The sequence below is a fragment of the Asparagus officinalis genome, chromosome 10, assembly GCF_001876935.1.
Source record: "Asparagus officinalis chromosome 10, Aspof.V1, whole genome shotgun sequence".
NCBI classification, from domain to species: Eukaryota; Viridiplantae; Streptophyta; class Magnoliopsida; order Asparagales; family Asparagaceae; genus Asparagus; species Asparagus officinalis.
This window is the reverse complement of record NC_033803.1, coordinates 71,659,052-71,672,653: the sequence shown is the minus strand read 5'-3', so window position 1 is coordinate 71,672,653 and position 13,602 is coordinate 71,659,052. Positions and strand designations below refer to the sequence as shown.

Below are 13,602 nucleotides of genomic sequence, written 5' to 3'. Positions count from 1 at the left end.
GTCGTTTGTGTTTATATTTCAAAGTGTCGGCGCATTTCAATTGATTTTTTTTTCTCGTGTAAGAGTATGATGTAGTCTCTTTCAAAGTGTTTGGGCATTTTACAAATAATTTAACTAGCTAGAAATTTGTCTTCAGATTCATTTCATATGTCTGATTCAGAAACGAACATGGTTCCATTGAAATCTACTAATTTGAATTCGGATCCTGTTTCTGTGTCTGATTCCGGTACTGAGAAATCTTCTGTTGAGAAATCTGATGTTCTAAAGGGAAAAAAAAATCATACTAAAAGTTGGATTGGCTTATTTGCTGATAATAGAAAGCCAGGAAGTGGAATGGCTCTGGATTATGTACCTTCTGAGGCCAAGGATACAGTTACATTCAGTGAGAATGACTGGAATGATGGAGCTTCAATGTCGAATTTCTCTCTAACTGGTCAAGTCTTGGGATTAAAGAAGAAAAAAATCAACGCAGATCTCCGCAAAATAAAAACCACAAAACTCCTTTAGATTAGCAGTAGTAAACAGTTCACGCGATCCAAACTAGACACCAGTTATTTACAAAGATCTAAACTAATTAGCAGTAAGGAGTTCACACAATTCAAACTAGACACCAGTTATTTACAAAGATCTATACTAATTAGCAATAAGGAGAGCATTTGAACTACTAAAATCTTCAGTAGTGCCAGTTATACTCCCAGAAGATTCGACCCTCTGCCATAAAAATTATGTAAGCGTGGTTTCTTGGATCAAAAGGAAGTAGAAATGCACCAGTTATTAATCAAGTGTAAATGCAGTAGACATGGTTGGTCACTTACCAGGAAGGTCAGCAGCTCGGTTAGCTTCCCTATCAGCATCCGTATTTTGATCCTAGAGGCGAAAGAAGACCAATTACTTTTCAAAGTTATTAATCAAGTAGTATGTAATCTAATCTTGATCTCCACTAGTGTCCTTGATAGGAAACTAAAGATCCATACTCATTATATTCAAAAATTTGACAAGAGAAAACTTAAAAATTTTGAACCCGATGGCTCCCCTTGACATAAGCACGAGCAGGGAAGTCTATGGATGAAGATGTCAGCGAGAGATTATTCATACCCTTGGATGATGGCTTATTTCGAATTCTTTGAACTGATCGATAAGTTGCCTTGCCTCATCGCAATGCTTAGCCATTCTTTTATTCCTGGTTTGCCACTTACCTGTTACCTGTATTAAATGTTATTTTTTTAATTAAAAAACATTTTAGATATTATCCTTATGTTCAGAAAATTCATTTCTTCATAGAAAAAGTTCTGTTGCAAGAGGAACTGCCAATTATGACTTATTAGTAAGATTCAAGCACATTGATTGCGTCAAGTCTGAGGCACAGACTACTATAAACTAAAGATGAATGGTCAATTTACAAACTAATCATGATTAGCTAATTAGGACTTAATTGTAGATCTAGCATATTCCCTCTTAAAGCTTCCATTTCTTTTGGAGCGAAGAAAGGTAAATCTGTAAGGCGATTAAGTTTTAGGTATTCATTGAAGGACACTTCAGACAAAATGGCATGATTCTCTTCCGACCAAATTGAATAATCATCAGTTGAATTTTTAACAAGAAATATTGATCTATTTATTTGGATGCACTTGGTCCAAGTCATCTTTTGTATTTTGAGGCTAATCCAAAATTTAAGGTGGACGCAAACTTGCAAAAACTATTCCCATTATGTATTTACAACAAAGTTTGCCAATTATTTAACTTACTATAGTTTAGTTGCCAAACAAGAAGTGAAATAAATGGATTAAATATCTGATCTAATATGTCCTGCAGCCAACAAAAAAAGTTGAAATAAAACAGTTGTTTAAATGGTTTAGAATAAGAATAAGCATCGATTAATCCACTTAATCTCATTCTTTTTTATTCTCTTGTCAAATGGAGCCTAAAAGTTTTTTGAGATTTAAATAGGACAATTTAGTAACTTATTATGTGCAAAACGAGAACATACAATATACAGAAAATAAAGATGACAGAGTCATGATTCATAAAGCAAGTAGAAAAAGGCAAACCTGCTTGTAGACAAGTTTGGAATCTCCCTTCACATGTATCTTGTCATAACCCATATCACGAGCAATTTTCAACCCACTCTTGAGTGATTCATATTCAGCATCATTGTTCGTAGCTGTGCCCAAGCCTTGACGCATTCGAGTAATCTTCATTTCAACAGAAAATAGTTACACACAGGAAACTAAATATATATCTTATACTATATATAATATATATAATATATATTATATATATATATATTAGAGAAGAGAGAGAGGAGAGAGAGAGCAAGACTTATCACTTAAGTGGATAGGCGAATAGGTTGTCCACCAAACTTTTAGCCACTCATTTGATTAATATAAACGTCTCTTCATATAAGCAACGGATCCCTAGCAAGTCCATAGATAAATTTTGTGGCACTATTTGCCTATCCACTTAAGTTAACACAAGTGTTTCACTATAATTACTATATATGTATATATACTATATATATATATATTATATATGGTAATTGCTTTGGTTGTGAGGTCGCATAATCCCCTCTCACTCATTCAAATGATTCTATCCTCATGCACTCCTCAACCCATGTGATGTGGTCCCCCATTTGAATGAGTTGAAGGATTGTGCCACCCTCATACCAAGCCAAAATTTGTGTTGGTACCAAAAGCTTACTCAATTTCTCTATATATATATATATATATATATAATTTTTTGTTTTAGACCTCTTTAGAAACATATATTCAAAAATCAACCTATTTTGAAAATATTCACCAATTTCGATCCAGTTTTAGCCAATTGGCTGAAACTGGGTCGAAATTGGTGAAAAATGTTCAAAAACTTCACATGATTTGAAATCCCGTAAAGTTTAAGTCATTTACTAACAACGTCGTTAAGGGGGCCAAATCGTGTGAAGTTTATATTAAACAAATTTCATAAAATAAGTAGTTATGTGCAATGGGTTTACTGGTTATAACATTAGCTTATAAGACTTGGATAGGAAGCACATGGTTCGAATCCTAGCGTTGTAAATTTTTTAAAATGTTCAAGGAAAAAATATGTTGGGATAAGATTCGAACTCAATCCCACTTGAATGATTGAAGTTTAACTTTCTTTGAGCTAACCACTTGGCCAACTATGGCGACCATGTTATATTAAACTCCCCGGGACTTAAAATCCGCGTGGAGTCAGGCTAATTCTAAACTTCATGGGATTTAGAATCCCGTGAAGTTTTCGCCCCCTTAATCACGTTGTTAAAATCCCATGAAGTTTTTGAACATTTTTCGCTAATTTCGACCCAGTTTCAGCCAACTGGTTGAAAGTGGGTCGAAATTGGTGAATATTTTCAAAATAGGTCGATTTTTACAAATATTTTTCTAAAAAGGTCTAAAACAAAAATTTGTCCTATATATATAGGGTATCACATTTAGCAAAATAAGCTACCAAGAGATAGAAGCAGTCATGAGGTCTACACATTTTGATGTGACTAGCAAGGCAAACCTCACCACTAGTCGACCTCTTGGCAGCTCATTTTGCAGAATGAATTATCACCCCGTACCCATTTTCCCCGTGTGCGAGTGCAATGAGTATCAACATAATAGACCCCAAATCAATAAAAACATTAAAAGGAAAAGAGAACAAGTTTAAATTGATTAACTACCACAGTTCCATCTTCAGACTTAAGCACTGCTCCTCCACCAGCTCTACCAGGATTTCCTTTCGAAGCCCCATCAAACTCAAGGTAGATCTTGCCCCTCTGCAAAAGATCAGCTATCAGTCTAAAAGAAAGATTTGTGTAGAAACTAATTTTTAGAAACTGCCATAACTAGTGGCGATCGTCAAAAAATATCATTAACTCTTTCTTTGGACAGGAAAATACCCACAAACTATCTAATATGTTTTTAATCAAAGTCCGAAATCATATTTTTACTCTTTTAGTCAGTTTACCTAGCATTAAGCTAAAAGTTTTCCCCCCTTTTTGCATAAACTATCCTATCTATTTCACTGTCATATCAATGAGAATTTTTTGGCAGAATTTGCAATATCTTATTCTTACATCTATAGTTCCCCTTCTGCAATTTTCTTCCTCTCCCCCACCTCGTCCCACCTCCTGTGCTCTCTTTTCTTGCTCCATCATCTCTGCTAGAGAGGTTGCAACCAGGATATGCCCCCTTTGAAACCAAGAACCCCTCTCCTTCATCTCTCCTTCATATTCAAAACCTACCCATGATTATTGTTTGGGCCTGCAACTGATGAAAGGGGATGAAAGAGTGGAAGGATGTGAAGTAAGAGAATTAAGTTGTTGGGGTATTACCGCCTCCTAGAGTTAGTGTTAGAAATATGTTTAGGATTAGGGTTAGGCTTTAAGCTTGAGAGGGAAGAAGAAAAAAAATTATTTCACCATTAAAAGTAATAGGTTAAGAGTTTAAGACCAGTTAATAAGAAGAAACAAGCTAAGCTATAAAAGAAAAGATAAGTTGAAAACAAGTTAAAACTCATTGTTGCATAATTATATAATTATTAATATTGTAAATAATTAGACATTATGAGTAAAAGATAAAATATCAAGTTAAACTCATTGTCGCATAATTATATAACTATTAATATTGTAAATAATTAAACATATGAGTAAAAGATATAAAATATTTTTAATGGAGATAAATAATTTTTCGTAGTTGAGACAATCAAGTCCAATGCTTTGAAAAATCTTTAAAATTCAAACAAGTAATAAGTTATTTATTAATCCTTAAACAATAAATACCTGATCATTGTTCATGTTGCTAAGAGTATAACAAAAGAAGTAACTCTTGTTATTATATTAAACATTAATTTCATCCTTAACAGTCGTAAAACAAAAAGTTTGACCACAATGTGCAAATAGGATATAGGTACATAAACTTTTTTTTTACTACTGTCCATAATATTTTAAAATAATCTTCTATAATCTATATAAAAAATAGATTCTCAATCTAGTCTTCTTCGTTTTCTTCGGTGATAATGAAAAATAACAAGTATCAAGATTACAGAGTTTATACATCAATTACTACAATTAGTTTAATTAAATTAATTTAATTAAATGACTTAAACAGATTATTACTCTGATTTACCATTTGGACACAAGACAAGAAATTTTCAATTCTCTTATATATTCCGCATGTTTGGTCACCAAACAGGGTAAGTGGAATAGAATGTTAATGCTATTCTGGATACCAATATGGCAATATTATGTCATATTTTTTATCTTTTGAAATGCCATTATGGACTAATGCTATTAGTCCACCTTCCTTTTGCTAGAAAGATTAGCCTTAATCAGTAACGAATAAATGCATAAGTAAATTTCTTCGTAAGAATTAACTGCATTAAGGCCAACCCAGTTAATCCAACTTCACTTTTTCTTGTATGCCCAATAATGGATTAAGATAATTAATAAAGTATTATTTCATTGCCAAAATGGGCTGTAAATGTGATCTAATTTAGCAATCAAATGAAAAAAAAGTTCAACTAAAATAACCACAAATGTTTAGTATGCTAATCAACTAATAAAGCTGCTAGTTAATGTCAAACAGTAGGTCAGTACAGAAATATCATGAGAATTAATCACCTGTTCTCTGTCCTCTGCGTGATAAGAATTGTGACCATGATCCTCTCCATGAAGAGTGACAACATATGAATTACTTGCATCGTCGTCCCCTGAATCACTATTATCATCCTCATGATACCCATAATCGTTCTCAGAATCCTGAAGCAATAGCAATTGATAGCTCATTAATAAGCCAAACTGGTGTGTGCTCACCTAGCAGTATGAATTGCTTTAAATAGAATCATTATCATAATCATATCACCCCCTAGGCCCAAAGTAATGTACATCAATAAAATAAGTTTAAACAAATAGTATGTGATATTCTTCCAAAGACCAATTAAGATTTCCTAAAAGTTCCAGTGCTCTTTGTAGTGTTCAGTAACAGGAATTTATTGATTAGAAAAAATAGATTTTTCGGTAACGGTATATCAAGGAATAGAAAGATCAATTGATTACTAAGGTTAGTTTAATAAACGATTAAACCGGCTCTTATTCCAAGTTTCCATTTTTACCCGAGATATATGACGACTCATAATGTTCCATGTATTCACATGTTTGGTCACCATAGAGAATAAGTGGAATAGAATATTAATATTAATTTGTATACCAATACTAAGCAACTAGTCTTTAATCTTTGGAAGTGTCATTAGTGGGCTAATGTTGTTAGACCAACTTCCTCCTTTGCTTATGGATTAACCTTAATCTGCAAGGGATAAATTAATAATCAAATTGTGTGGTCAGAATGAGTGCATTTCCCAGTTGATCCAACCTCATCTTTTCGTTCTATGCCAAACAACATTGAATAAAATGAGTTAAGACAGCTAATTAAGATATAATTAATTGCCAGAATAGGCTCACATGTGATCTAACTTGATTAACCACTGAATGAAGACAAATTAATTAAGCTACCAACTAAAGTAACCGCAAGAGAATAGCATGTTAATCGACTACTGAAGCTGCTAATTAAGGTCAAACAGTAGGTCAGTACAGTTCATGAGAATCAATCACCTGTTCTGTGTCCTCTGAATCATAGGAATCATGAACTTGATTCCCTCCATGAAGAGTTGCAAAGTCTCGAAGACCAGAATCATTACCAGCCAAATCATAATGATAATCATCAGGATTCCCATTATCTTCCTCAGAATCCTGAAGCAATGACAACACATAATCTCATCAGTCAGCCAAATTGGTGTCGACATAATCATATAGATCATTATAAACAGCACCATTAATAAATCGTAATTCGCATCACTCCCATTATATTGCCTCTATTGTTTATCATACAAAATAGAATAAACTGAAGGGTGAACGTCACAGACCTCGCTAAACTCTGGGGTGATTTGCACAAAACTAGCATGTGCGTTGAAAATTAAAGAAACCCCCTCAAATTTGGATAGTTTCACAGAACTCTACTGCACTTTTGAATTATCTTTTTTTTTGGAGAAAGTAAACTCTATCTCAGGAAAAAATTACTTTCTCAAAAAAAAAAGGAAAACCATCAAAGAAAGTTCCCCCCAAAAAAAAAAAAAAAAAAAAAAAATTCATGCTACCGTTCCCTGATAAACCCAAGAACAAAGTTTGCCCCAAAGTTCAGGTGGAACTTTTCGAAAGTCCACGGGCTTTCGGGAAATTCCCCAAAGTTTCGGGGGTTTCTCAGTTTTACAAAGTTCAGGGTTGTTTTGTGCCAACCCAGTTGCTCCCCATGCACAGTTCAGCCATTTGCATTGAGTAAAGTGATTCAAGCCAAACTAAATCAAACCCTAATCTACAGAGCCAAAAATGTGATCAAATCCAACAATAAAAATCTAAATTTGACGACAAAAATAACATTATCAGAACCGTCACCTGATCCACGATAACCTCTGGATCATCCAGTTCAACATTATCAGAACCACCGTCTCCATCTTCCCCTTGATGAGGGTCGACATCCACCGAAGCATTCGCGTCCCTGATCGCGTCTCGCAACCATCATCGGAGCCTGCATGTCCACCTGCCGTCATCGTAGACATCGCCGTCGCCGTAGCAGTCGCCGTCGTCGTACCCGTCGTCGTAGTCGTCGTATGATTCGCAGTCGGAGTACATCCTTTACTTCGATCGTTGCTACGAGAACTCAAAACCCTAGGTTTTAAGCCAGAAAAACCCTACAGAAAATAAACCCAAGCAAGCAGCACGTTTTAACTGAAACTGGGCTCATTCTATTTTTGTTATATATATATATATATATATATATTTGTTTTCTTTTATCAGATACTATTTTCTAATTTAAAAATAGTAAAGCAAACATAGTTACGTTAAGGGATGGAAATGAAATATATAAAACTTATTTGAGAAATTAGTAAGGTGAATTAAGAGAAACTTATTTCACCACGTTTGTAATGTTTAATAAAGTGAAGAGAAGGGAATGGAATATATGTAAAATTACGATAATAATCTCACATGCTATTAAGTCATTTTATTATTAGAAATTAGATACGGGATAAAATGGTCTCTCCATAATTATTTTTATCTTAAAAGTTTCTTTCATCTTCACGACACCTCAAATTGGTGGGAACAAAAACTTAAGTTTTCTCCCACTTTACCTACTATAACTTCATTCCCAAATAAAAATAAAGCGTCTCATAACTTCCCCTACCCCTCATTACTTCCAATCCAAAGAAGCCTTTAGATATTTATATGGAAAAGTTATGGCTGAAACACGTAAAGCATTGCCCAACGTTGGTAATTCGGACGGTTAGAAAGTTCTAATGCGAGTTCAATTCTGATATTGAGTTATATATAAAAAAAAGACGTGTAGAATTTCGCACCATTCTTTTTTTTAGGTTATTTCTTCCAAGAAAGTCGTTCATTTTTCTAAGTATTATGATATTTCCGTTAATTTTTTTTCAAGTGTGAGGAGAGTATTTTTTTTTCTTTTTCAGTTTTCGTTAATTTTTCTTATTATATGAAGACAACTAATTAGTTTTCCCAATAATAAAGCTCTCATGATCAAAATTGAGGCTTTCCTTAATCAGCCTCCCATTAATTTTCATATTTGTCACATAAAAAAATAAAAAAATAAAAAAATAAAAAAGAAACCCTTTTCCCGCGCTCTTCCCCCTCCAGCAACTCTCCGTCAACCTCCCCTCTCCCTCACCCTCAGGCTCTTCAACATCTCCCTTTTTCCAGTCTCCACGCGCTTTCCCGCCAAATTTTCCAGCTCCTCCACCCTCAGCAATCCCTTTTATCTCTTTCTACTCCAATAACGGCTTATTCGTCAGACCCATCTCCTCTCCGTCCGGAACCGGACCCGCCCGTCGCCCGATAACTACCCTCTCGAGGGTTTTAGTAGTGAATATCCGATTGATGCCCGGAAACTGTTCGATTAATATCCTGTGAGAAATTGTGCATCTTGATCAAACTCAATTGTTTCGGAGCATATGATATATTGGAGAGGGAGAAGGGAGGTGTGCAGGCTTGTTGAAGAAACTAGGTGGAAGGTAAGACGCCGGATGCATGCATGATTTGTACTTCTCTTGCTTTTTTTTGTGGGAGAGTGATTCAGTATTATGCCACGAAGAAGCCGGGTTTGGACTAGATTAGGTATCTAACAGGATGGTTCTCAAGGATGTGGTTACATGCACACGGAGTTGGAGAAGGCTTTGAATATTTTCTGGATGATTTCGTAACAAAATGGGATTTTGCCTAATAAGGTGTCTTTGGTAAATTTGCTTTTGGCCGTGGGAATTTCATGTGAGGTCAGTTCAAAGGAAACAAGTTCGCGCATTTGCCAGAAGAATGAAGTTGAACTATGGAGATTCACTGAGCAATGTTTTGATTGATATGTATCCTAGATATCGAAGGTTGGACCATGCCAAATGTGTTGTTGATGATGGGTCGTGATATAAAGATGGCATCTCTTGGAGGTTGATGATTTCCTGTTGATGCGGGGTTCATGGAAAGGGAGAAGAAGTTGTAATCTTGTTTGATAGAATGTGGGGGCAACAAAAAATGGAAAAAAAAAATCATCGGGCTGTTCCGATGGTTGAAATTCGCTCATGTTTGGCTGATACGTCATGTCAAGCTGATCGGTTATCTTGGTGATATGTTAAATAAGCCGAAACAGCTAGTGGAATCAGCTATCTGATATTTAATCAGGTATATGGTGTTCCCCATTTATGAAATACCTTACTAGAATTCCTACATTTTCCCGATTGTACTGTACAAATTTGTTGTAGCATCAATATAAACTGCGTACACGTCTTGTAGATATTTATACATATAAATTATGCTTGATACTCTAAAACTGATATTAACCATGCCTCTCAACGTTGCAGATAAGAAGAAAATTGCAACAATGTTTCTTCAGAATGGGTCGACATGGAACGTGCACCTTGATTCCTCAATGTATTTTTCTCTATACCACATTTTAAAATGGAGGTTAGAGTTCTTATACTATGTCTACTGTACTGTCATGGATCTATTAGGAATTTAATTGGCAATGCTTTTTCTTGTTTGTCGAAGATATCGATTGGTAATGTGGATTCTATTAAGTTACTCAATACATGGCACTCCAAATGATTTCATGGCTTAGCTACAAGATTTTGTTCATCTCCTTCCCTAAGCTTTGTGGCACACATTTCTTTTTCTTTGGTCATCTTAGTTGGGACCATCATGAACTCGTAAAAGGTCTATGCACAGATGATAGGTATCTAGTTCTTCAAGTTTGATCGATTTTTCTGTGAAGCCTTCTGAAGTTAAATGAGTTATGCGTCATGAATACGAAATACCTGGATAACAATGCCAATCTTTTTTTATTTCCCTTTACATGCTGAATTGTGTTATGTAATATGACCATACATTTTGCTATCTAAACTACCAAGGTTTTGAATATTATTAGACATACATCTTTTCTTCTCTTTTCTCCTTTCTTTTTGATGAAGAATGTATGAAAACAAAGGGAAGGAGAAGGAGAATAGATGATTCTCTATGTGATATTCTATTGGACTTTGATTGTTCAAGTACGCTCATATCTATCCAGTATATGTATGGGCATCAACCATAATATACCATAAAACTCTTATCACACTCACCTCGTTTTATGATGATCCCTTGCAATTGATTTTCAATCTTTGGTGTAGAGGACTATGTAAAAAAGTGAGCAATTTACACCTCGCCTATGTGACATCAATGCTTGTCTATCAGTTCCAAGCTTATATTTCTTCAGGAGTTTATTTCAAGAAAGAGAGGCTCGTCATCAAACCTAGAAGGCAGGTCATATGAAAGAGGACGTAATCAGGATCTCAACGAATACCCCCAAAAATACTCTGAATACGGACCAAGTCGAGACAAAGCAGCAATACATATAGTTGACTGACTGACAGAATTGCATTCGTTTCCCAAGACATATTGTGCCGAAAACACAATTGTCATATCTCCTTTCTTAAATAAGCTGAAAAAGTCCACATCAAGAAGATGATCTCTGAAAGATGGGAGCTTTGGATTTTTTTTAAGGAAAACATCTCTTTCAGATCCTTTAGGAGTTGTGATCTGTAGTTCTTCTGAGGCTTTATGAAAATAGCGAGTGCACTGCAGTAAAGATAAAAAAGCAAACTCAGGGGAAGTAAGGACGGGGAAAAACAAAACACATGCTTGAGGAGGTAGAGAGATATTCAAGATTTACAATCCATACAGTGGTGTTTTCATTGAGTCTAAATGATCTGAAATATGTCACAAATCTGCAAAAAAGGGAATAAGAGCCTCATCATCTCAATATACACACAGCAAAACCCGTACATAAAAAAATCTGGGCTCCTGAGAGAGGGCTCTCTTCACACTTTTCTATCACTAGAAACACTAGTCTCACTCAAAACTTCCGGGGACACTGTAAGAAATCAACTCCAGGGTTGATTAGTAGATTTGTGATATGCACCTCCTGTGGCAGGAGACTAGTCTTTTGGCTTGCTTTGTTTCCTCTTTCCATGCTTTGCCTAGATCCTTCGCTACTTTAATGGCATCAGCCGAGGCACCGGCTAAACCTCTTTTTGTGAAACCAACGGCATAGAGACCAGACTTTCCTTTCCATGAATTTGGGAATTGCGCCTTTGGTAATCCATTTTTGGAGAAGAAATCAGTTCCTCCCTGCAACAAATCAAGCCCAAGATTAGACCAATATTCCAATTCCTTTCGGTCTATGCTCAAAAGGAAAAGAATCTTTGAGTTTAATGGCCAACTGTCCCTGAATACTTCTAAACTATTATTTTTCAATTTGCAATTTGCTCGTGTGCATATCGAACTACCTTAGCTCTTCATGAAATTTATGACACATGACGAAGACCTAAACTATTCTTTTACAATTTTCTATAAAAAGAACCTAAATTATAACCTATTCCTAGGATAGTTATAAAATTGAAAGTGGAAAAAAAATGAGAAAGATGTAAGGAAAGTTACCTGCAGCCAATAGGGAACATTGCTGCGGTATCCCGTGGCCATGACAACAGCGTCAAAATCGTCAACTCTACCATCAGCAAACTCGACTCCTCCAGGTAAAAACCTCTTGACTGCTGGCACTACCTCAATTTCACCACTCTTTATCTTGCTCAGAGCTCCGTAATCTAAAACAGGGGTTCTCCCATGTGTGTTCTTAAGCTCTAAAGGGCCGACGGAAGGTCTCTTCAGCCCATAATTCTCTATGTTCCCAAGTACCAACCAAGCAAGAACAAGCATTATCTTGTCAACCAGCCACAACGGTAGCCATTTCATCAGGAAAACAGCCAACTCAAACATCGATTTCCCATATACTTCTCTAGGTAACACATGAACCTGTTCAAGCAACCAAGAACCTGATTAGGAACTAGAAACGGCACTGCCAAAATTATTAGAAATCTAGAAAGTTGAACTGATGGATTGCTTACCGAGTCACGAACCACCATAGAAGGGAAAGCTTCATTATCACAGAGATCGAGGCAAACCTCCATGCCAGAATTTCCACATCCAACTACCAAGACTTTCTTTCCACGATAAGCCTCACCAGACTTATAGTCGCAAACATGGGTGATTTGGCTGCCGAATGACCCCAATCCATCCATTTCAGGTACTACACTCTCAGCGTTCTCCCCTGTAGCCACAACAAGCCATTTGCCAATGTACTCTATCTCTTCATGGTTTTTTCCTACGGTCTTTACACGCCATAGATTGCTTATTTCATCATATCTTGCAGACTGGACAGACTGGTTGAATTTTGGGCTGATTTCAAAGTGTTTCACATAGGACTCCAAGTAGTCTATGAATTGCTTCTTGCAAGGATACTCGGGGTACGATTCAGGGAAGGGGAGTCCTGGAAGTTGACAGAATTGTTTAGGGAGGTGAAGCTTTAGGCGGTCATAGGTTCGCTTTTGCCAGAGGGATGCAATGCAGTCAGAGCGCTCGAGGATAACATAAGGGACACCACGCTCCTTTAGCGAGGCAGCCACTGCGAGGCCTGAAGGGCCTGCGCCAATAACGATTGGCCCATTCACCCACATACACCTCCTAGATAGGAAATCGTAGTTATCAGGCACAAAAGGACCCATTATTGATTGAATTGAATTTGTTTGAAATGGGTGTTTGAGAATTGAAACTGAGTGAAAGGTTAAGTTGTTGTAGGTAATGGAGTATGTGTTGTGGAGTTGAGGAATGATGAGAAGGGGAGGGAGAGGGGGTGTTTAAATAGAGGGGAGTCAATGAGGAATTGCATGTGATGGGAGTTAAAGGTAGTGGCTTTCTGAAATGGTATATCTGCGGCCACCTCTTATTTTTAAGTTTTAGTAGATTGAACGCTATAGTTTATTGCTAAGCCAATATCTTGGGTACAATCTATGGGAGTAGTTTAAACACAATGACGTTAAGTATTTAATCTATACGATTCCTCCTTGTCATTTAGAATCTTCTGAAGGATGAGATTTGATTTGGATAGTTAAGTTTTATACCCCTCGTTAGTATTTTTTCACAAGTCCCTAGAATTCTCTGACACTACATTCGGTCAA

The 13,602-nt window shown here is 36.1% G+C and overlaps 2 protein-coding genes across 3 annotated transcripts; both read right to left on the bottom strand.

Annotated features, from left to right (window-relative positions):
- On the bottom strand, nucleotides 474–7,684 carry LOC109826915 (putative carbonic anhydrase 2). The gene is made up of 9 exons (XM_020393928.1): nucleotides 7,597–7,684; nucleotides 7,448–7,560; nucleotides 6,611–6,748; nucleotides 5,624–5,761; nucleotides 3,683–3,778; nucleotides 2,049–2,192; nucleotides 1,096–1,203; nucleotides 816–867; nucleotides 474–711 (listed from the first exon to the last, which is right to left on the bottom strand). The coding sequence occupies exons 1-9, from the start codon at nucleotides 7,682–7,684 to the stop codon at nucleotides 674–676; spliced, it is 915 nt and encodes a 304-aa protein (XP_020249517.1). The 3' UTR covers nucleotides 474–673.
- LOC109825694 (probable indole-3-pyruvate monooxygenase YUCCA5) lies at nucleotides 11,272–13,230 on the bottom strand. 2 transcript variants are annotated; one of them, XM_020392564.1, is made up of 3 exons: nucleotides 12,493–13,230; nucleotides 12,026–12,400; nucleotides 11,272–11,719 (listed from the first exon to the last, which is right to left on the bottom strand). In XM_020392564.1, the coding sequence occupies exons 1-3, from the start codon at nucleotides 13,147–13,149 to the stop codon at nucleotides 11,489–11,491; spliced, it is 1,263 nt and encodes a 420-aa protein (XP_020248153.1). In that variant the 5' UTR covers nucleotides 13,150–13,230; the 3' UTR covers nucleotides 11,272–11,488. The 2 variants fall into 2 exon arrangements, with proteins under 2 accessions (XP_020248153.1, XP_020248154.1); XM_020392565.1 differs by having other exon boundaries at nucleotides 12,029–12,400.

Bases quoted from the DNA above. Each gene is read 5' to 3' on its own strand.
- LOC109826915 (XM_020393928.1), bottom strand. From the start codon at position 7,684: ATGTACTCCGACTGCGAATCATACGACGACTACGACGACGGGTACGAC. The intron at 3,779-5,623 runs GTGATTAATTCT...GATCTTTTGCAG, and splicing joins ACGCAGAGGACAGAGAACAG to AGGGGCAAGATCTACCTTGA. The intron at 868-1,095 runs GTATGAATAATC...TTTCGCCTCTAG, and splicing joins AAATAAGCCATCATCCAAGG to GATCAAAATACGGATGCTGA.
- LOC109825694 (XM_020392564.1), bottom strand. From the start codon at position 13,149: ATGGGTCCTTTTGTGCCTGATAACTACGATTTCCTATCTAGGAGGTGT. The intron at 12,401-12,492 runs GTAAGCAATCCA...TTGCTTGAACAG, and splicing joins CTATGGTGGTTCGTGACTCG to GTTCATGTGTTACCTAGAGA. The intron at 11,720-12,025 runs ACTTTCCTTACA...GATTTGTTGCAG, and splicing joins TTCCCTATTGGCTGCAGGTA to GGAGGAACTGATTTCTTCTC.